The sequence below is a fragment of the Rhinichthys klamathensis genome, unplaced genomic scaffold (genome assembly GCF_029890125.1).
Source record: "Rhinichthys klamathensis goyatoka isolate OS25496 unplaced genomic scaffold, OSU_Roscu_1.1 h1tg000341l_1, whole genome shotgun sequence".
In the NCBI taxonomy this organism is placed as follows: Eukaryota; Metazoa; Chordata; class Actinopteri; order Cypriniformes; family Leuciscidae; genus Rhinichthys; species Rhinichthys klamathensis.
In genome coordinates, this window is record NW_026606855.1 from 1520737 (window position 1) to 1545904 (window position 25168).

Sequence of the window (25168 nt, forward strand, 5' to 3'; positions counted from 1 at the left end):
CAATTCCTTATTTTTGCAGTCTTTTAGGGAAGCTCCTCATTGTCACGTATAAATAGTAGATATAGACATTGTGTACCTTTACTTAAAATGGTGTAGCAGATTTTTATGATTTGTTCACATCTTCAGTGCTTTTATTTTGTTTTTTTAATACTTCACGTTGAATTAAGATCGACATGCACAAATAGTATGTTCACATTTGTTTTCTAGAAGCTCAAAAACGTACCAATGACATTTGCTTTATCTGAATGATTCCTCGTTTTTCCTGTGTATATTTGTGTTTCTTTCTTTCTGTGTTTATTTTGTTTTTGGAAGCTTTTGGCATTTTGATAATGTTCTTCAGAGCACTTGCTTTATTGTTCATTTCTGCAGTATTTGGACACTGTTTTTCTCTATCTCTTGATGTATGAGAAGTTCATCCTTGTTGATTGGATCTTTTTACTTCACAGCAAGTCATAAGCATTACTAGTATCCATTTCTTCCTAAAGCATTACTGAAGATTCATTACTGTCTACCTCTAATATAAACAGCTTAGCCACCATCATCACCTCTTCCCATGTAGATCCCCACAGGTTTGTCTCTTGGTAAACTAACCTGTAATGAATCCCTAAACCATATCTGTGTGTCAGTGTAACTTTACACAATTTCTACCCTGTTCATTGGGGAAATAAGACTTTTAATTGCTGATCAGTGCTCATTTCTGTACCATTTCTGTGAATTTCTGCCGCCTATAATTGAGAAGTCGCTAATGCTTTTTATGTCCTGAAAAATGGATCAAAGGTCTACAGTCTCTTGGTGCAAGAGACCCCAGTATTATAACGTCAGTTATATTTGACTTTCCATTCAAATAAAGAACAATTTTGTATTTAAATCATGTTGTGATTATTACAGCTTAATTGTTAGACTGTGAGCATTTTATTCCTATGTTGAAATAATTTTTCACTTATGCATATTATGACCTCGCTAAGTAACATTTGCATAGAAATGCCATCAAAACATTCAACTTCCTCATATGAATGTGATATTTTTATGTTTTATATCATTAATTGGGTCCATAACCTGCATTTATGCCTCGAACCAACAGCCATTTCACTTTAAATGAGCTGTAATAAATCCAAATGAGAGGACCAATGTTGTTTTATGTTTGTTTACAACGTCTTAAGACAATACATATCTCAAGACCCCTATTTAACAAACAAGGAGGGTCTTTCATAAAAAATGTGCTGCCTAAACCAATGAAATTCGCAGCTGATGTAACGGGCATGGAGAACTGACCAATCAAAAACACAATAACAAACCCATCCATGTCTATCCCAGTGTCCAAGCGATTAGCCAATCGCGCTTCGAGCTCACCAAACTGACGTACGTCTCCGCCAATGGGAGGCCAGATCTAAAAGTAATCGGTCCTGCCTTCGCGGAGAATGCCAGAGATACTCTGTAATGGCGACAGGTTTGGTAAGTAAAAAAGTTGTTGAAATATTACCATGAAATGAAACAGTAATGTCAATGAACTTTATTTTGCGTGACTATTATAAACGGCGACGGTTGTGGCCATGGGGAGCAAAAAGACTGTCATTCATTTTTTCGATCGCAAATGACAACTTTATACTTGATTGTTTTTTTTTCCTCCGTGACGTTTGTTGTTTTGCTTGTGGTTAAGTAATTCTCAACCTCATCTTAGCGACAATAACTAAACACAACCAGTCGTGTTTTTTTTATTAAAGCCAAGAAGAAAACAGGGTCTCCATTCATTACACTGGGGGGAAAGGAAGGACTTAATGTACCATGTCTCAACTTGTTGACATTCTTTTGTTTACAGCTCCCACCATTGACATTTGAATTCAGTTTTAAGCATTTATTTTCAGTAATTCTACGTGGATCAAAAGTCTCACCGCTGGATGGTCTGTATAAGATGTGTTTTTATTAAATACCGCAGTTGTTGATTCATTTTTGGCGATTTTTCCAAACAAAAGACCTTCATATCGTTGCTACAGCCGTATTGAAGTTATTGTTCCCGTATTCAGTTCTAAAAAAATACATTATTCGTGCCAAAATATCAATTATAAACCAAAAGATCTATGCGTTTCCGTCCGTTTTGTTCGCGAAAGCAGAAAAATCTTATTTTCTTCCTGTGTGAAAAACTGAAACCGAGCAAAATAGCCTCAAATGAAGCTTTCCGCTCATAAACACGGACTCATCTTCGATTGAATCGAACAGGGAGACTTCAATCTATGAATCTGAAAAGTCATGGTGAATTTTCTAGCGCAGTCTATCGCTGTTATTGATCCCCCGTTGTTACGCAGTTATGAATGAATGAGCTCCGCTGCGCATGCGCGAAGTCCCTGAAAGTTTATAAACAAGCCTTGCGTGCAATGCGGGTCACGTGACTGCGCTTTACAGAAACGGACGCAGTGTGTTCGCAAAAGCAAAACGCGTAATTAAACACGCCAAAATTAATGACTCAAGCCTTTTAAATTCTCTCATTTAATATACGTGTGCTCAACGTGATCAAGCAGTGGCCAAGAACATATTGCACAATACCCCACAGAAAAGGATGTTTGTTTCTGTTTCATTCATTCATCCACCCACCCATTTCGTTTCTTTCATTCATTCATTCATTCAAAAGAATGAATTCTACAGAAGTTACATAATACAAAAACAAAAATAAACCCAAAGTAAAAGCAAATGCAAGAATGCTGGTCTGGAAATAACCTACCCATTTTTCTTTCACTTTAACGCTTTATGGTACGCATTATGTTTTTCAAATAAGTTTTTATCACATGAAATGGGTGGGTGGGGTACTTAGGGAAACAAAAAATGGTCAAAAAAATTCTATAATTATTTTTTTCTATAAAATTACAATTTTCTTTTCTATTTAATTGCACATATCTTTTAGAAATTGATAGACTTATTTACTTGGAACTCGTGCAAACCAAAAATAAGTAGATCCCTTTCATTCCCAATCATTTGGCTAACTCACTATCATCACATGGAAGAGCTAACTCTGCACTCTTCCTATTGCCCTTTCCGTAAAATATTGTTGTATTCATTTTCTGAAATGAAGAAATCAATTTGTTATTTATACATAAATACAACTATACTAAAATAAAAACTTCAAATAAATAAATAACTGCAATCATATTGTTGATGCTACTATATATAAAAAATCCCAATGGGGAAATACATTACTGCAATTCCCTAGTGGTACAGCGTTGCCATATGGCAACATTGATATTTTCTCAATTTACTACTAATATACTTATCAAAGATGCTACAAAAAATCCCCCTTGAGAAGAGATGTTTAGAAATTAGGTTAATAGAGCAAGTTCTGGAGCACTTCAACAGGGGTCTACCGTGTGAGGGTGACAATGGGAACAAGAGTTTTGAAGGGACATTCAAATGTCATGTGACTTAAAAACAGCACATCATTGGCTACCTGAAGCCTGCCCTTTTAATTGCCATAGTGCAAAATATTGTATTTCTTTCTGAAACACCATACCATAGAGGGTTAATCACTTCTCTTGTATTTGCAGCCTTCTCAGCTGACATGTTATAATATGGTGTGGGAAGTGAAAACTCAGTCAGTCCACCAGAGAGTCCAGCAAGTCCAGTCACAGAGCTCAGGAATGGACGAGGCCTTCGACCTGCTCAAGTGTAATGAGCGTCTGCCCTCCTCACCTGGCTGCCCTTCTAACGAGAGCCACATGGAGTTCGGTAATTAGCTTTACCGCTCATATTTTAGTCTAAAAAATGTCAAAATCAAGTGCAAAAAATATTCCGATTACTTGTAAATGCCAGTTTTGTGTCTCTGCAGATGACCTGCCGGAGCTGCAGGAGGTGCAGGATGACCAGTCGACCCCTGGCGTGTTCCAGGTGGCCCCGGGTGTGTCGCATCATGAGGAGGAACCCGGCGAGGCATGGAGCTCCAGCGTTTCACACACAAACTGGCTAACCGAGCTGGCCAACATCGCCACGAGCCCTCAAAGCCCCCTGCTCCAGAACGCCCCACACAACCGGTCAGGAAATCCTGGAGTTTATACAATTGCACATTCATGATAATTGTGCAGCTCAGGCTATTCTGATGATGACACATTATCATTGCAGGTCTTCTCCTGTCCACATCTTCTCCAGCAGTAGCAGTTTACATTCCTACGCTCGACCCCCTCTGTCTTCCAGCAGCGCCCCCAGTCCCGCCCGCAGCCACATGAGAGAGCGCCGGCGCACCAGGGTACGGCCGCGGGCCTTTCCAAACACAAACACTCATCATCAGGTTTAATGCGAAACTTACGTGCAGATATCAAGGACGTTTTTGCCGCTCTTGCCAATGGTTAGTGAACCCAGCAAATTTACTGGCCATGAAACTTATTTATATTATTTAAATTATATATATATATATATATTGACATTAACACCCGGCAAAAGCTGTATCGATACTGAAATATCGGAAACTATTCTGCAGGAGACACGATACCAGCTGCGCACGCGTTCTCTCTCTCTCTCATCTCTCCGACAGCGAGTGACACACAAACCCGCCTCTCCTCACTCACTTGTTTCATTTGCTCCGGATGAATATTGTTGGTGTTACAGGGCTTGAATTTCGGCGTGGGATTGTGCGTATTCAGCATAATTTTACTCATTCCCCGAGTTCCCAAAGTGTGCGCACATAAAGACAAGTATATTGGGTAAATAAAACAGTATAATGGGTCCGTATGTCAGGTCTTAAAGTGACGGCAGCCTAATATACCGGCTGCCAAATTATGAGATAAGAATAAAAATATATAAATGGCAGTTTTTCCTTTTGGAATTGATGTCAAAATTGTGGCCAGTGAAAATGCTGAGTGGCTAGTAACTTTGGAAAACCACTTTCCAGTGTTTGGTGAGCAAAAAAGTCAATGTTAAACCCTGTATATATATATATATATATATATATATATATATATATATGTCCATGTTAACTATATATATATATATATATATGTCAATGTTAACTGGTCAATGCATGTGATTAATTAACGCAAATAAATAACTGAAGCATGTGAAATTGTGTCATTAACGTAATTGACGTCACGCAGTTATATGATCTTAGAAGTCGGGAGTTTGTCACACAATGGCAGAAGCACCTGAAACCCTGGTAGACGGAAATTTCTATTCTAACCCTTTAACCGGATTTCGCTTCTCTGTTTGTGATCAGATCATTTCAAGCCGCTAAACTCTGGGAAAATTTGAGCTCCATTGATCCAGTAAGCGAATGCATTCAAACAATCAGTCCAAAACAGCGCTAATGTAAAGAAAACCAGGCTTATTACATCAGTGATGGCAGAGAGAATAGAGCCTCACGTTGCGTTTTCAGTGAATTATTCATTCCAGTGTGTGTTTCGCTTTAAAACACGAGGTCTGTGATTGTTTCTGAAGAGCACAAGCCCTTACACATCGCGCTGTGTTTAATACAGACTGAAGGGAATGTTAAAACATCCCACCGCTGTATGGCCAGATGATATGCAAACTACATTTCTTGGCTCGATAAATCTCACTAGTAAAGTTTCGATGGAAGAGTATTACGATCAAGGTAAAGAGGATTGCGGTGACGTACAGGAGTCCGTTATATTGATGCGCAAACAAGCATTGTATGTTCACTCTCGACGCAGTGAGCACACATTTCACTACATTCATGTTGTTTTCACACACATTCAGGATAATGTTTTGATTTGCCATGTGTATGTTGCTGTGTTTAGTAATTCTGAATGGATCTGTGATAGTAGGTATATGCAGTCTGGTCAAGGCGGTTGGTTTAGGGTTTTTTAATCTCCATGCAGTCCTGTTCGGTATCACAACTTGACTTGTCTAAAATGTAAACAAGCTCTTTGATGTTGCACTGTACACATACTATATACTGTGAATTCTGACAAGTATTTTTCTGTAATGTTTTTTTTTTTTCATTGGTGCTTTGGTGTGCATAAATGTATGAATTATAAGGACTCCTTATATCATTTGGTTATTTGGTGTCCTTTTTTCTTAGTCTCCAAGTGTCGTTTGTGAGAATGACCATTTAGTCTGATGGTTTCCTTTGCTGGATATAGCAAATGATGACAAAATGAACGTGGTAAACAAGATAAATGGTGTAAGTTTATTTTCACAACATGTTTGCGATAAATTGCACACTTTTGTGCTATTAATTGCAAACTTATCGTGACATTAAGCGTACACCATTTATGTAAATTTGTTCAATTTTAATCTATTGACAGCCCTAATATATATATCACAAAATAAATGTTGTGATGTTAGGTACATCAAAAGAAACATCAATTTTTGGCCCAGATCTTGTACTGACAAGAAATGAAAAGCTACACACTCCATCAATTAGGGTTAGAAGAACTGTTGCCAAACATATAACATGTTAGAAACATAATAATCACTGCAATAATGATCCAATCATACACCCTTATGCATTTGCCTGTTTAAATCCAGACAGTGACTTTTTTGCCAAACGGCGGCTGGCAGTTAAAGAGTAAACAGGATATAGTATAGACTTTTGAGGCTGTTTTCTGTGCGTTTTACAGGCCAGCAGTGAGTCGGAGTCTGGCATTTTCTGCATGTCGTCTCTGTCCGATGATGACGACCTGGGATGGTCCCATTCCTGGCCCTCCACTGCCTGGCATTGTTTCCTGAAAGGTAAAGACACACACAGATAAGGTGCTCCTAACAGCTTTGGGAACAAAATAACAGCCAATATCGTTTTATCAATGAGTGACTTGGAGAAATGTGGTGAACAGCACCTTCTGCTGGTACAAATGCAGAGCAGCAGGAGTAAAAGAGGGAAACAGGCGTGTCTCTGGGTCACGGGAGGGACAAGAAGTCCTCAGAACAAATTCAAGTCAACACACCCTCTTCCTAGAACATGTTTGCTTGTACTTGAATGTCATTTTATTTGAACAAAAGTGTATTTATTGATATGTGGGGTATCTCACCAAACTTTTGTCACTGTGCTACCCATCTTTTTCCTCTAGGAACACGTTTGCGCTTCCACAAAGGTCCGAATGTGGAGTGGCAGGAGGCAGAGGATGTGATGGAGTCGGATGAAGATTCTGAAGACGAGGGAGAAACACAGTCCAACCCAATGAAGGTAATCATGTACACATGAGCCCTGTAATTATTCATCAAGTTACTTCTACTTTATGCTTTGAAAAATCCTATTGCCAAAATAATATACGTTTGTTTGTCTCGCAGAGTTATGGCTGTGATGGTCTAAAGCTGGTGATCTTTGAGGAGAGTGTGTCTTTCGGCCAGTCTGTCCTGAAATTAACCTTTGACCCTGGTTCCCCTGAAGCAGGGCCTCTGACTGCCGAGTGCAGATTGGACCATCCGTTTTTTGTGAAAAATAAAGGTAAATGCAGAAGCCTTTTTCTACGCAGTATCATAAAGTGATTTCAGAAGTTTATTCTAACTGTGTGTATGTTAGGGTGGTCTTCTTTCTATCCGAGCCTTACCGTTGTACAGCACGGCATCCCCTGCTATGACATGCAGGTCGGAGACTTGTGTCTGCCGCCAGGACACCGTGATGCCATCAACTGCGACGACTCCGTCGTTTTTGACACTTTTAGGAGGTACCAGCGTTGTTATTGTGAACTAATCTTCCTCAATTGAAATAAAGCTGCAATACAATATTAAATCAAAATATTACAAATATTTGATGAAGAAAAAAATATAGAAATGTTGCCTTGGCAACTAACTGAAATAAAATTACTAAGCACTAAACTAAAAACTGAAATAAAAATAAATTAAAGCTAAATAGAAATAAAAATACATATACATATATGTTGATTGCCTATGTGTTTGTTCCTTATTGTTTTCCTGCATTGTGTTATAATGAACATACTGCATATGTATCTCTTTTTAAAATTTATTATTATTATTATTATTACTATTATTTGGTCTGATTGTGTTTTGTTTATGGCTTGTGTGCAACACAGTTTTTTTTATTGATGTCTACTTTGTACAAATAAAAAAAGAAAATACTAAGAAAAACTAATAAAAATGACAAAAGTACACACAAAAATTATATTTAAAATAAAAACTGAAAATATAATATTAAAAGCTAATTGAAAATATGAATAAAATGAAAAATACTGTTATATTGACATTGAAAAATATGAATGAATGAAAAATACTCTTTTTAAAAAATGAGTATTTTATAATATAGTAAAAATAATTATATATATTTATATAATATATAAATTAATATATATATATATATATATTTATATAATATATACATTTATATATATATATATTATTTAAAAAAAATATATATATAAAATAAATAATTATATAAATATATATAAAATTTATTAATATATATATAAAATTAATATATATATTATAATATAGTAAAAATTACTATACTTATATTTTCTATATATAATTTTGATGGGACCATATTGGTCATTTTCAAAATATGATTTAAGAAAATATAATTGTCTTATTTAATGTGATATATGACCTAATTTGATACTTGTTTGCAACTAGTAAAATTTATTTTAGTTAGTTTTAGTTTCGATTTCCTAGATGTATCTTTTTATTATTTTTAAATAATAATAATAACATAGATACATCATTTCTGACATAAGAACTTTGCTTAGTAAAGAAAAAAACGACTAGTGAAAAAGAAGTAAAAATCAAACAACAATAACACAACCATTAACGATAACTGGTGCATGAGGTCTTGCAAGGAGTCAGCAACTATGTGATACAAGTAGAAATTGTGGTACAGTTCTTAATTATTTGTTTTTTTTTGTATGTAACAATCCCATTCCCTCCAGCACTTTTCCCCTTTGTCCTTCTGTAACCGAAGGGACAGGGTCATTTTTTCCATGGGCGTTAAACATCTTGACTGTTTTCCCACCCCACAGTTATGACTTCACTCCTCTCGACTCTTCTGCCGTGTATGTTCTGAGCAGTATGGCACGCCAGCGTCGGGCTTCCCAGTCCAGTGGGGGCGCTGTGAGTCCCGACTGCGAGGCCCTCGGCTCCTCCCACCACTCCACCAGCAGCAAATCACAGCGCAGCCCCGCCTCAGGGAGCTCTGGAGCCACACCCACAAAGTGCAAGCGGCCAATGAATGCCTTCATGCTTTTTGCCAAGAAGTACAGGGTGGAATACACACAGATGTATCCCGGCAAAGACAACAGGTGCGTTGATATGCAAACGAACACGTTTACGTTAGCTCTGTTCCAGAACCTAGTGAGCTAACACTGGCTCCGATATAATTGATAACACATTAAAGTTAATAATTATTCTTGGGAAGTTTCATATACATAAATCTAAAGAAATGTCTATAACACCGTCTTTGAATTTTTTCTGTAAAGATCTTAAAATATTCTATGACTCAATTGTGCGTTTGAATTCAATCACTAGAAATAAGAAGTGTATAAAAACTAGAGCCCGACCGATATGGATTTTTGGGGGCCGATGCCGATACCGATATTAGGGAGTAAAAAAAGCCCGATACCGATATATCGGCCGATATTATTTATGTGTATATTATAATACAGTAGCAATATTATTTATGTGTATTATAGTACAGTATACCAGTCAAAAGTTTGGACACTTTCCTATTGGTGTGTACAAACTTTTGATGGGTACTTTACACAGTATAAACAGAATAAATATATTTTATAAACACGTTTTGCAATGATCACTCAAATGTGGTAATCAAACACTTTTGTGACACAGATATGTAATGGATGCAGGGGGAATGATAGAATGAGAATTATACAGCTGAGCTGTAACCAAACTAGTTTGCATTGCATGTTATATTATATTATATTATATTCTAATACTGTTGCATAATCTTCACTAACGACTTTGTCTTTTAATTTAGTCATAACTTGTATCAATAAATATATAAAAAGTGTCACTGACAAAACCTTATTATCTTCTATTTTTACTCTTAATTCCTCTAGTAAAAAGATCTGAGTTCTTCCTCCACTGGTAGAGATTAAAGTAAAATTAATAATATCATAATGAAAACGTTTTTAATTACATATGTACAGTACTTTTATACTATTTTAAATAGTTAGTAAGCAAAATGTACTAAACGTGAAACTAGGCTACTCTTAATGCAAAATGGCCCTATATAAAGTGTTATAATTATATAAATTATTGGAATATTGCTTGATGTTGTAACGTAGCGTTATCAGGCAGAATGAGCTTTAACACTGTGTCTACACCGGACGCGGCCGTTATTGCTCGCGTCACAACAGCTGTTTACCCGAGACAACGCAGAATCAGTTTACTGTCGGAGATCGCTCGCGCCACGCATTTTAATCAATGTTTCATCAACCAATTGCCTTAATAAATAAGAAGTAGGCCTAAATATAGCAGACAATATAATCAGGACTTCTCAGCTGCGCGCTTGCAATAGTCACAAGCTCACACAATACGTGACAGAGGCTTGTAGCAGAGAAATCAATTCTGTGAATTACACCGCGCAAATCACAACTACCCACCGGATGAAGAAGGGTTGGCTCTCAGTCTCCACAGGCTACATAAAATATTCATTTTATTTATTTTTCGTGTTCGCATTAAGGAAAAACAATGTTACAGACGCGACAGTTCAGCACTACGGACGTGAGCGCTCTGAAAGCGGGACTAAAATATGCTTTGAAACTTTCACATAGACATCAAACAGAAAGCACAAAACCTTTCGTTTCAAAGTGAATTTCGTTTTGTATTAATTGTCTCTTAATTTTAATCAATGTTTCATCAACCATTTGTCTGGATTTAATTTATAAGAAGTAAATATAGCAGACGATAGATAATCTCGACACGGAGGCGCCTGCGGGTGAACTGGAGCTCGTCTCATGAACCGAAACTCAGCGTATAGACCTGAGAATTGAAATATATCTATATTGAAATGTCTGCTTTTAAACAGAACAATTCAAAACGAAAGACAGACAGACTCATGTAATCGTATGAAATGTGCATTTCTCTCTGGCGCGCGTTAACTGAAGATCGCGAGTCAGCATCGTCAACTTCATCTTTGGCTGACACTGACTGAAAACACTTGTTTATTAATAAACAATTAAAATGTCTCCTTGCTATTTGTTGTATTCATAATCATTACTTTTGCCAGTTCTTGTGACAGCTTTTAGGTGCTTTATTGGTAGCGCCACCCTTACATGAATCACCGCACCCGCATTTTTTAAAATATTCATTTATCGGCCATTATAAATGCCGATACCGATAGTTAGGAAAATGCCTAAAATCGGCCGATAATATCGGCCCGCCGATATATCGGTCGGGCTCTAATAAAAACATCTCTTATATTGAAAAAAAATATTTGTAGAATTTAATGTTTACTCTGTACAATGTAAGATCTGTTATGTTTTCCCCAATATCTGTTTAACTTATGTTTAATGTTAAATGTCATTGTAAGCTTTTATGAAAGTAAAAAAAATAAAAATAATAGTAAGGCAGACATTAATTTATTTATTTTTTTAAACCTTGTGAGCTGTCTTGATGTCTGTTCCCTACATAGGCAGCATCCATACTAAAATAGGACAAAATAGTACATTTTTGTAGAATAAGAAAAAAAAAACATTTGGCTAAAACGAAGATATTATGTGACGTAAACAAGCTGGAACAGTTTCTAATGCTACACAGTAGTGTTACATGTTCTGAAGTGTCCGGTTACATGGATAAATGAGGCATTACAGATGTTTCTAATTTACTCAGAGCCATCAGCGTGATTCTGGGCGATAAATGGAAGAAGATGAAAAACGAGGAAAGGAGGCTGTACACCATGGAAGCCAAAGCTCTGGCCGAGGAGCAGAAACGTCTCAACCCTGACTGCTGGAAACGCAAGAGAACAAACTCGGTTAGCATTTTTGAATTAGCATGATTAGCGTTAATATTGTGAATCTGTTTTTGAAAGATAAAATTTGACTTACCTTGATTTTGTCAAAAGAACTGTTGTTATTTTCATTCGCTCTTAGGTCGATAATTGATCGTTAAATCATATTCCTCTCCTTTTCGCTAGGGCTCTCAGCAGAACTAGCCTGAGGATCGTCACGAAAACACGAACTGGACAGCAGGAGACGGACACCGATACACATTCTCTCTAAAGAATGATAAACCGCAACTGTGATGCTTCACGCACTTGCTTTAGGGAAAAAAACAAACAAATCAAATTTGCTAATTACAACTAAACATCTTCGCAAGAAATACATTTTAAAAATATATGAACGAAAGGCAAATCATGATATAATTATATGCGATATAAAAAAAATGTAATCTAGTCAACTAACAGTGCTTGTGTATTTTTCTTATCCTTTCAAAAATGACGAAAATGCCTTACTTTTCCAAAGCAAGACAACGCTCAGTTCTTCTATCAGGTAATTTCGTATTTCTAGGCTTGAAAGGTGCAACCCTGTGGTGCTATTTTACTGAGGCCGAAGGAGCGATATATATATATACAAATAATGTCTATTTTTCAATGTAAAAAGGGGAAATTTAGATCTTAGCTTGTTTTTTTCAGCTGTTCATATTAATTATATTTGTATAACTCAACTTATTGCACAGACTCAAATGTATTGCAAACAGACGAATGCTGTTGAACTTCGTATTCGTCGACGTGCTGGAAAATGGTTGAATTTGATATATGACACCAGTCCAGCCTAGGCCATAATCAGTGTGTGTGTCTGCGTAACTGTGTGCAGGTGTGTGTGTGTATGAGAGTCTATCCATAATGGCCATATTGTACATGGATAGAGTCCCACACGCAAGCAAGCAAGTACAACGACACACATGTTGTCACATACAGCACTTCAGGGCCATGCCTTCACTGTAAGTGTTCTTGTTTTTGCACTTTATATTCAAATATATCCTTATACAACCAATAAATGTATACAAGCTGAAATGATGTGTAAAAAATATATATATCTTGATAAGATGTATCCTTTGACACAATCATGGCCAAACTGAGCAACTGAGTGTTGTGTTTTGTGTTTGCCATTGGATTGCATTACAAATACATTTATGTTAATATTGTACAGGTCAACGTTCCCATCCATTTCTTGCACAAACTATTCTTGTATCATATTATAAATAAAATTTTAAACTCGCTACCCTACACATGTGCACCATTTATTTTACGTCTCCTGACATGGAAAAAAAAAATCAACATAAACATCTAATGTGATTTTATACTTACGTTTGTTGGTACGCAACTTCCCGCCAAATCCGTCCCGACAGCGCTAAAATATAAATCATTATTATAGGTTTATCAAATCGTATTTAGGTACAGACAGTTTTTTATACTCTCATTAATAACTGTTTTATAATTATAATAATAAAAAGATACATAGCGTAATTCTATCAAAAAATACAAGCTGTATTTCAGTTTTTTTAAGTTAAACCCTCGCCAATGTCTTGCCCCATAGACTTCGATTATAAACGCATTACGATTTTGAAATCAATTATAATCTGTGGTAAATGACAGAATGTAGGCTTGGTTTCAAACAGCACTGTCTCCTTGTCAGTAATTAATTGATAAAGTTTGTAAAGCCTGTTTTAACCTGGTTTTACTTTTAACCGTCCAACTAGTGATTAGCATAGTATAGCAGTGCTCATCTCCGTGGTGACGGTGTCCCTGGAGACTCTCCACACATCAAAACAAATCAACATTAAAACAGCCTTAATGAAGTCTGTGTTAATACACACCAGTGTATCAGAAGATCTGTGGATCAATCTTCCATTCAGCGTATTTGCTTTGAAGTTTCAATTGAATCTTTCCCGTTCTCACCAAACATCAAAACTCAAGTAATTGAGTTGCACGGCCAGAAATCAGGAGCGTCACCATCAAATGTAACCTTTTGTTGAAATATGTAATACCATTCACCTCTTGAATCTTCATATGTGGCTTCTTATCTTATTTTTTTCTGACGTTACAGGTCTGATATTGTACAATACATCTCATTAACTAAATTTCAGACCGTATATTATGAGTTATTCGTGTACACCCACCAGGGGGCGCTCAAACACAATACAAGCTACACAAGCACGTGTTCATCAGCTTTGTGATTCGAAAATAATATAATTATTAAAGCTAAACATTAATAAATATAGGCTTACTGTACTGTACAACAGTTTTGAAGTAGAACTGAAATATGGATTTTAACTGCCTTAAGATAAATCAATTAATAAAACAAAAAGACCAGGGCCAAATAACAGTAGCACACGATGACACTTTTATAATTAAGAAGATACAGCAACCATTTGGGAGAAATAATACGTAAAAGAAACTAGATTTCCAACATTAGCCCAGCTTTCCACGTGATTCTTTCGAAGACAGCTCTCCTCGTGAACAATTCATGTCTTTCAAAGTCAGAAAAACACTTAAATCATGTCCTCATGAAATTTAAATGAATGTGCCTGAACTGTATGCCGTAGTGCACCTTTTTAGATTTAAAAGCATTTAAACGGGACAAAAATACATTCTAACATAATTAAAGGATATATATTTACATATATACCTAGATTTTACTATTTTCAGTGCTGCTTGTCCATGCAAAACTAATGTTATGGTGTTTCTAAGTCACCATAAAGACCTTCAAAGTAGGTCTAGGATTTTCTCAGCCACTTTATGATCTACCAGGCTAATAAATCAGATCATATATTTAGGTGTGGACGTTGGGACGGCGTGGGAGATGCACTGGAGTATCTTCATCTATTTGCAGTGTGCCTGTGTTTGCTCTCTGAGCTGTGTGTGTTGACCTACTGCGACAGCGAGCTGAAACACCACGACACGGCCTTGTGCTGCACATTCCTGAAACCCCTCCAAATCACACACACACACACACACACACTGTGTCCGCGGTCCCACTTTCGGCTGGCAGCTCTGGCTCTAAGGGACCTCGCTGTGATCGTGACAGCTCATGTTTATGCATGATGTGGAGCTCCTCAGCACCCCTGATGAAGTCATGCGAGCCCGTGACGTGTGTGTCCTCTCGTCAAGGACTGCGAGCAGACGCGAATAAAGCTGAGAATGAAGAGCCACATTAAAGAAGACAGTTCGAATCAGCAGCTGTCAGCGCAATGTCACCCTGCAACCAGTAACAAACTCGTTTGAGAGCTGATGTGGTTAGCGTAACCGAAACAGCCAGAACTGATCAAAATATCAATATAACACAATACCGATTGTGTGCGCCACTATAACCTATACAGGTCATTTACATTTTCTGGAGGATTCACTGAAAATAAATCTGAAAAATGTCTCTTTTAAAAAAAAAAAAGTCATAATATTGAGATAAAAAGTTGAAATTATGATACTAAGTCATCATTTTAATTATAAGATAAAAATAAATTGTGATATAAACATTAATGCAACAGAAGGTATAAATGAGGACAATTTTTGGAAATTTGTATCTAATAATTTTGAGTATATTATGTCATAATTTAGACTTTTATGTCATAATGTGGACTTTTTTCTCCCTTATGACTTAGTATGTCAATTTTTACATAAATTATGGCTTCATATCTAATCATTTTGCCTTTATCTCACTTTATCTCAATTTTGCTCAGACGATTAATTATCACAAAAAACATCACTTACAGTGTAAGCCTACTTTTTACTTTGAATTGTATATAATACTTTTTTTTTTATAATGGGCCCATCATTTTTTAATAACTAGGCCCATATGATTTCTGATGATATAATATAAAATAAAAAATGTGATTAAAAATTTAAACTGCACAATTATTGTGGTTATCTCAAATTATGATTAATAATTAATAATACCCACGATCAGACGATTAACAATCGTGACACGCCTACTCATAATTAAGACTTAGAATCCCATTTTCGACATTTATCTCATAATTTAATGAGATTATTCATTACTTAATACGTTATAAATTCAAGTTTTTAATTCATAATGACTAAGCATCTCAATTTCGACGCGCTTACGTATTAGGACTTTCTTTAGATCACTAACAGAAATGATATTCATTAAAGTCGGCATGAAACAGAAGTTGTGATGGTCTTTTCTTCCCGATTGTGAGTGAAACGGCTTCCGGGACAAGAACAAATGTGGGCGGGGCTTGATTATATATGTGGAGAATTGATTGGATGGTTGTGGTTTGCTATTGGTGGATCTCATGTGAGTGACAGGTTGCCCCACCCTCGTTATTTGTTAAGTTATTAGTTATAAGAGAAATCTTTTATAATAAATACTGCAATATTCCATAAGAAACATGATGACTTTAGTTTGCATGTCTAACTAAAGACATGAAGGGCCTTTCAGTGCACTTCAGTTCACACTGGCTTCAGGCAGTCCCCGTTTCGCTGGCAGCCCATTATGAATCCGCTCTTCTGAAAGGAGCAATTTGCGGAACAAATGACTAACAAAATGAACGTTTAAAGATGAAGTGTGTATGTGTGAGTGTGTGTGTGTGAGAGAGAGATGTCCGTGGGTGCGGCTGGCTAATCAGAGCCTGCATCTGCACACAGACTTCTTCATTAGAAGTAATTACACCACTATAATGGGAAGCGAGCGAGTGTGAGAGCGAGAGAAAGATCAAACGGAATCGATGTGCTCTGCTTAACCGTGACAAACACTACTGGAGTTAGTGTTCGTGTTTACTGTGTGAATCCGCTGCTGTTCAGTCAAACATGGACAGTTATTGTGTGACTGAGTCTCGTGTAGATGAACGTTTACTAGCGGCATAAAGTCTCGCCCCGATTGCAGATTATTCTGTCCAAGAACCAACAGGAAGGGATAGTTTGACAAACATGTAAACCAATCAAACTTTGTTTTGGTTTTACATACCATTTATGGGTGGTTTATCGGAATTAGATAATGCAGCAATAAAAATAGAAAAACACTTGCACAGAAAACCATCTCTTCTGCTCACCAAGACTGCGATTATTGGATGAAAAATACAGTAAAATCATAAAAGGATACTTCACCTCTGGGAAGATGAATGTGTATTTAAAATGGGTCATTTATGTAGAAGAAATGTGAAATTAGTTTTGAATTTGGAGCTTTCTAGACTGAGAAAAGCCAGAAAATGTATTTTTGGCTTATGTGGATGAAAGACAACAACTCCCAGAATGCACTTGGTTCGCTGCCCTAGGAGGCCACGCCTACCGGTAACAGAGCGCAGTAGTTAAAGAGCAAAGTGCAGGTTGGACACCCCTATATAGCATAGTGTATGTTGATGATAAAAGAACTAGATTTTCTGAACTGGAGTAATATATATTTAGCCATTAACGATATTTTGAGATAAATTGTGATAAAATAACTTCCGCGTCTATAAAGCACTAACCGGAAGTGACGATGGGCGAGGGAGTCTGGTCAAGTTCAAGCTCAGGTTACAATGGATGTGAATGAAGAAACCGAGTTCTCCGATGTAGACGAGCATGCTTATGATAGCCCACAGCCCACAGGTAGGGATGGGGCCGATCCGATCCAGTATCGGGACCGGGACCGATACCAGTGTAATTAATGTATCGGATTTTCCCGATCCAACCTGCGGAGATATCCGATATCCTGCTGAAATGACTCCAAAAGTGATTCCCGCCGGCCAGTCTGCTAGCTGGCTGCAAGCTGTGGAATGGATTTCCTGAACGGAGGCGCGGCTCAATGAGACACAGAGACCCCCCTCAGGAAATCCATTACACAGTTTGCAGCCAGCAAGCAGGACAGCATTGAGCTGTGTGTAAATACTTCACACTGGAAACACCACAGAGCAAGACAGCAAAATGCAATGTTTGCAAAGCCGTATTAATTAAACCATCTGTCTGTGATGCAAAAAATCTCCAGGTCTATAATTCTCCGGAGTGAAATGTGTGTGGTGACAGACGCGGCAGTGAAGTCTGCTCTCTTCACCTGCACAAAACGCACCCAAGAACGAAAAGCCTTGTTTTTCCTAGAAGGAAAATGATGGACACGATGTCCTGACAGGCTGGAATTCGTGCAACCAGCACAAACACAACAATTTACCATTAAAACTCGATCTAAAACTTTCTCTGTCTCTCACTACCGCTCTAACTATAGCTGACCGCGAGCTCTTGTTTGCCTCGGCCTACGTCACATGATGCATTGCTAGCGGGAAAGGCGTATTCCAGAGCCTAGCACATTTTCATCAGAATTTCTACATCAAATGAGATTTCATTAGTAATTTCTACATATGTGTTTTTAAAAGACCTCTTCAGACAATATCAAGTGTTAATTCAGTTATAAATTCAACCTGCACGTTGCTCTTTAAACAACAAGTCTTGGCTACTAGTGAGTCTCCGTGATGAGTCTGCCCGGGATTTCGAGATTGCCCAAAATGTTCCGAGATTCGCTTTTGCGTTCTACAGTCGCCGTTCATCATGTTTACTGTGTTGAGCAGGACGAGTGAGGGCCGCGGGAGAACGGCGCGAGGTATCCGCGTGATTACTGATGAGCGACAGCTGTGAGACGCACCAGTCTCGTATCTCTCACGGAGGAGCGGGAATATTCTTAGCAATGTTAAAACGCACATCAACCGATCACTTGTTTAGCGTTCATGTAAACAGTACATTCAGATTCACCAATCGGAATGAATTCAGTTACGCCGCCTTCACACTGGCAGTTGAAATCAACTCCGTAATATGCAATACGCCCCCAACGGACGTCGTACTACACAGTGAAAAGCGTCGGAAGCGGGAACAAAAATGGCGGAGAGATTAGAAAGTTTGATTCTGTCAGTTCTGTATGATCTCTCTGATGAGGGTTATAGAGATATTAATAGGAAGGCTGCTGCGTGAGGAAAGTTGCTCAGGACGTTGACATGTCAGGTCGGCTAAAAAATGTGATATAGTGGTATAATTTATACCACTATATCATATTTAGTTCGATGTCTGCCTACAATTTAATTGTATTAACTGCCCTAATAACGTTAGCAAATCGTGAAAATAAAAAATTACATGACAGCTTAACTTTTAATAAAATAAATAATGATTTTATAACGATAAGAATTCAGGTTTGTTTATCAGTATCATAGCAACGCTAACTTCCGCTGGAATTGTCGGATAGGAACCGTCCGTAGCTTTTCGCAAAATTTTTTGAACGCATCCGGACGACCAACGGACACGATTTTCTTCGCACCGCACTCGGTCGGACCCGTTTCGGACCCATTCGCATGCGGTCTGCGAATCTCCATAGGAAATGAATGACTTCCGGTCGTTTCGGAGCCGTATCGGAGATGATTTCAACTGCCAGTGTGAAGGCGGCGTTAGATTGAAACAAAAGGTGTGCATGTAAACAATGAATGGCGACTGCAGAAAGCAAAAGCTGAATCCCGGACATTTTGGACGATCTCGACGGCCGGTGTTGTGCCTAATTTCGACCCCCTGCCAAATTATTACCCCCCTCGTTGAAGTCAGTACCTGATTGCCTAATCCCACCCCCTCCCCCACAACTAATCCTAAACCTACCAATGCAAGGGGGGTACTACTACTGACTGTAGTCTTTAGCCTCTGGCCAGAAAATCCTCCGATGACGCAAAATGACGATTTTTGCGTCATCGGAGGATTTTTTCCAGACAAAAAATACATAAATCTCTCGTCTCAGGGGGATATGAGGGTGGAAAGCACTGTAATTTGAAAATAATACAGGTTTTCTACTAATACAAAGCTTAATGCTAAATCCTGAAGTATCCCTTTAATATTGTGAAATATTATTACAATTTAAAATAACTGTTTTCTATGTGAATATATTTAAAAATCTAATTTATTCCTGTGAATTTCAGCATCTTTACTCCAGTCTTCAGTGCCACATGATCCTTCAGAAATCATTCTAAGATGATTTATTAAAAATATAAAATATATTCAAATAAAATATAATAAATATATAATAAAATAGAAAACATTTATTTTAATTTGTAATAATATATCAAAATATTACTGTTTTTACTGCATTTTTGATTAAATAATATGTATATGTATCTCTCTCTCTCTCTCTATATATATATATATATATATATATATATATATACTGTAGATAGATATATACACACACCGTATTGATTTTTGTTCATTATATTAATATTGCATGAAATTTCCTTCAGAAATTAAATATATTATTTCATATTTTAACATTTGACCTGTGGAGCAGATCGAATCCTCTGATGGGACGTTCGCACATCTCATGTCAGCCTCATCTCAGAATCAAACCACAAGACCCGGTGATGATGAAATGCTTGAACAGGGAAAGAAGCCGCTGTCAGAGATAACAGAGAGAGAGAGAGAGAGAGAGAGAGAGAGAGAGAGAGAGAGAGAGAGAGAGAGAGAGAGAGAGAGAGAGAGAGAGAGAGAGAAGGTTAGGGAGAACAGAACGGATAAAGATTGACTCCTTCTGACGGGCTGACAAGAGGAGATAAAGAATTTCACGGTTTTTATTCTTCTTTCCTTCTCTTCAGAAGCTCTCTCTCTCTCTCTTTCTCTCCATCCCGGTCTAATAGGGTGACGTGTCGAGCAGCTAAAACACGTGAAAAAGACACCCTGGAGACATCTGAACTATAGTTATAACTCTAAATCCATTCAATGTTTTAATCAAGTGAATTACATGATATATGCTAATTAATTATTCAAATGAATCACAAATGATCTATCACATATACCCAACATAACTCAATAAAAGTCTCGGGATAGGAAACCCTGTCCTTTCTTGAGGATCAAACATTCAAAACCCCTCTGGCCAAGATCTCACATTATATTCAGTTAAATATAAATGAAATAATTACTCATTTAAATGTAATTTCCTAGGGTCCATAAATCCAGCGGATGATGTAACAGTGTTTTTCACCTGCAGAAAATTCATAAACGAGCATGCTAATTGAGACGCGACCTACATTGGCAAACAAGATCAGCCACAAACACTCATTTCCTGGTGGAAATGGCCAAGATGATGCTCTGATATCACAGCGATGTGATCACATTATCAATGACACTAATGCCAAGACAAGCGCACGAGAAAGAGGAAATGCGTGAGTGAACATGGACTTTTGTACCTTTTATGAAGTTTATTTGCATGACACATCTAGTGCCATAGCGAATTTATTGAAACGATTACGAACAAACGCAGAAGTCGCATTCATTAGTAATTACCCGTAAATGAACTGCTGGCGAATATGGCAAGCAGAATTGCCATATAAAACTATGGTTTGGTTTGGACTATCCATAAATATGATAATTACATAATTAGAGATATCTGCAATTACAATTGCACTAATAAGAAATTAATTTCAAGATGTTTTTACAAGTCTAAATGCTATTTAAAGGGATACTCCACTTTTTTTGGAAATAGGCTCAATTTACAACTCCACCAGAGTTAAACTGTTGAGTTTTACCGTTTTTTAATCCATTCAGCAGATCTCCGGTTCTGGAGGTACCACTTTTAGCATAGCTTAGCATACATCATTGAAGTGGACAAGACCATTAGCATTTCTCATTAAAAAATGACCAAAGTGTTTCGATATTTTTCCTATTTAAAACTTGACTTGACGTAATAATCAAGAAACTTTACTGCCGTACCATGAGAGCAGCAGGCGTAATGATATGACGCAGCGCCTGAAAATAGGCCACCTTCCGTCAACACAACGGAACTATTTTCAGGCGCTGCGTCATATCATCATACGCCTGCTGCTCTCATGGTACGGCAGTAAAGTTTCTTGATTATTACGCAGGAATGAGAGTATAGTTCCTAGCCAAATCAGCCTAGAAAATCGGAACTTTACATTTTCCGTCGGTCTTAGTGCACGATGTAACTACAGAAGAGTCAAGTTTTAAATAGGAAAAATATCGAAACACTTTGGTCATTTTTTAATGAGAAATGCTAATGGTCTTGTCCACTTCAATGATGTATGCTAAGCTATGCTAAAAGTGGTACCGTCAGAACCGGAGATCGGCTGAATGGATTCAAAAACGGTAAAACTCAACAGTTTAACTCTGGGGGAGTTGTAAAATGAGCCTATTTCCAAAAAAAGTGGAGTATCCCTTTAAGATATAGCTGTAATGATGTCATAGATAGTCACTTTTATATGTCACAACTATATTTTTATTTTCAGACTTTTGAATGACTCCTATATAAAGCAGTTTAAAATGACCCATACAGGACCTTTATTATGCAATTCTGAGTCAAAATGGCGGATGACAACAGTTTTCAAGGTAGGATTAGTTAATAAAATGTTTAAGGTGGGGCTTAGCAAAGGTGTATTTGCATGCATGTTTCAGATATACGTATATATGGTAATTTTGACCAGTAAGAATGATAATTCCTAATATCTACGTTGAAATTCTTCCTGGTCACAGCTAAATGCAGATATCTCCAAAGAAAGACCTTCCCCAGAAAACATAGTGTCGGCCCAGATCCGGGCCACATCTGGTACATGTGGATTCAACGCGTACCAGATGTGGGCCGGATCTGGGCCGACAGTATGTTGTTGTCTGGGTCTTGGTCAAAATTCAGACTGAAATCTCCATTATTAAACTGCATCTTTAAATGATATTTGACTTGGAAGAATTCCAATTCACAATATCTCTTAAATTTTGCCTAATTAAAACTAAATTACAACTAGTGATGGGAAGTTCGGATCATTTTACTAACTCTCTTGTTCAATCTCGTTCGTTAAAATGAACGAATCTTTTTTCTTTTATTTAAGTGGCTTTAAATGTTATACTTTTAACAGCCAAATTCCCAAACACATCCACCAACGCAATCTTGGTCATATTCTGAATTAAGATATCATTATAATGCAGTCAAAAAAACTAATTTACAGAGAACATAAATAATTACTTTACCCTCCGAGTCTTTCGTTCATTTGTCACGTGACAGACGCAATGAATGGATTGTTCATGAATTACCCGCAATTACAACTAGCAGAGCCAGGGGCATTAAAGGATTAGTTCACCTCAAAATGAACATTTCCTGATCATTTACTCAACCCAATGCCATCCAAGATGATCATGTCTTTCTTTCTTCAGTGGAAAAGAAATTACGTTTTTTTGAGGAAAACATTTCAGGATTTTTCTCCACACAATGGACTTCAACGGTAACCAAATTGTTGAAGTCCAAATCAATGCAGTTTCAAAGGGCTTTGAAGAGCTTCAAACGGCTCTGCACGACCCCAGCTGAGGAACAGGGTCTTATCTAGCGAAGCGATCGATCATTTTCTAAAAAAAAAAAAAAAAGTATATTCCATGTATAATCCATCCAGGATACGCACACGAAAGGACCATTTTAAACAATAAACTGACACAAAGAGATAAATATGTCATTCAACATACAATAAAATTTGAAGGATCCTCCTTCTCCACGCTTGTAAACAATGGGGCGGCACTTCCGCCTACGTCCAGCGTGACCTTTCCAACGTGATTACGTAATGCCTGCCATAGATATAAACACTAGATGTCGCCTTGGGGTTCTAAACATGCGTCAAAACCACCGCCATCTTGGAACAGGGGTCTTGTCATAGGAAGTAGCTAAGTAACGCTGAATTCATGGATGATGCCGGACTTTTGTGCTGCGTATGGATGTTCACACTAACGAAATCTAAAAACCAGACAGCAAGGGATTACATTTCACAAGATTGTGAAATTTTTTAATTTTTTAAAAAATTTCTCTGGACTCTATAATAAATACATGTCTGACCGTTGGAACGAACCAAAACAACTAGAAAATCACATTCATGACGATTTATGGTGATTTTATTTCCGTTAGACCTTTTCCTACATTGACGCTGATGAGGGGTTCCCCTGTTTCAAGATGGCGGCTCTATTGACGCATTCGTTCCAATGAACTGCCGTAGCCAAGGTGTTTATATCTATGAATGCCTGGCACAAGACGAACAATTGTGGTTAAAAAGTATATTATTATTATTATTTTTTTTTTTAGAAAATGACCATTCGTTTCGCTTTTGGTTACTGTTGAAGTCCTTTGTGTGGAGAAAAATCCTGAAATGTTTTCCTCAAAAAACTTAATTTCTTTTCCCCTGAAGAAAAAAAGACCTGAACATCTTGGATGGCATTGGGGTGAGTAAATTATCAGGAAATGTTCATTTTGAGGTGAACTAATCCTTTAAATGCTAAACCGGCTTGCCATAGTCAAATCTTAATGAGGATGTTGAGATATCGGCCTGAAGCAGTGGCATCACAGTTAATCTTCCCTCGCGTGATTACTCACATCGATTCGACGCAAACAGCGAGCAGAGATACGATCGTAAACAAGGACCACCGGAGAAGTGATGGATGCGAAAATAACCAGCAGAGAAGAGACAGATTCAGCACGATGTCTGTCATTGTGCCTCTCCGAAAAAATCAGCCAACGCTAATAAAACGTGTTATACTTAGTTGGGTCTTATTTTAAAGTCATAAATTGCAGTTATATGTAAACGTTGACGCTGGACAGGATGCGAGTGATGAAGCACAGAGACCATGACGTGTTTTCGTAGTGCGCACTCATTCACTTAAATCATCTGGAGTCAAACTGTTTCTGCTAGCAGTCACGTAGCGTTTATGTGCAAATAATCTTACACAATCACAATATCAACAATGTCTTTTAAAGGAATAGTTCGCTTAAAAATGAAATTGTCCTCATTTACTCACCCTCCTGTCGTTTTTTAAACCCTGGAACAGTAAATGTGATGTTTTGCAGAAAGCTGCTCTTTTGCATGAAACACGATATTTACGGCTATTCCGATCCTTTTCACAGACTTTGTTGACGCGTTAACGGTCATCAGCATCATAAATCCAGCTAAGGTTTAATATTTTCATTTTTTTTTATGTATGTACATTTATAACACTATTTTAGTATTATATTTCCTTTGCATAAAACTCAAAAAAAATAGTTTTTGTAACTGTGACCCAGTGACGGTGACATCGATCCTCTTTCAGACTGCCGTTATCAATCTCTCTCTATTTTATTTTTCTCTTTTTGAAAGTTGTGGGGGGGAAAACACTATGGGGAGTTTTTCTTTTGACATTTGAGAATAGAAATATATATATATATATATATATATATATAGCCTAAGTTATATATATATATATATATATATATATATATATATATATATATATATTATACTCTCATTAGCCACTATGTCGACTTCCGCTTCTTAGAAACCCGGAAATGTGAAAAAAGGTCAAATG

General features: G+C 37.2%; 1 protein-coding gene and 2 long non-coding RNA genes across 3 annotated transcripts; 1 reads left to right on the plus strand and 2 right to left on the minus strand.

Moving 5' to 3' along the window:
• The first annotated feature begins 1349 nt into the window (after positions 1-1349).
• On the plus strand, positions 1350-13126 carry hbp1 (HMG-box transcription factor 1). Its single transcript, XM_056272522.1, has 11 exons — positions 1350-1452; positions 3531-3711; positions 3812-4013; positions 4102-4225; positions 6555-6666; positions 7002-7117; positions 7222-7378; positions 7454-7598; positions 8904-9182; positions 11731-11872; positions 12035-13126. Exons 1-11 carry the CDS (start codon positions 1438-1440, stop codon positions 12050-12052), a joined length of 1491 nt encoding a protein of 496 aa, XP_056128497.1. The 5' UTR covers positions 1350-1437; the 3' UTR covers positions 12053-13126.
• LOC130106431 (uncharacterized) lies at positions 6962-7600 on the minus strand. Its single transcript, XR_008809716.1, has 2 exons — positions 7482-7600; positions 6962-7138 (listed from the first exon to the last, which is right to left on the minus strand). It is a non-coding gene; the product is annotated as an uncharacterized LOC130106431 (long non-coding RNA).
• Positions 13127-20164: 7038 nt separating the features above from the next.
• Positions 20165-24364, minus strand: LOC130106432 (uncharacterized). The gene is made up of 3 exons (XR_008809717.1): positions 24204-24364; positions 20414-20501; positions 20165-20243 (listed from the first exon to the last, which is right to left on the minus strand). It is a non-coding gene; the product is annotated as an uncharacterized LOC130106432 (long non-coding RNA).
• Between the last annotated feature and the right edge of the window lie 804 nt (positions 24365-25168).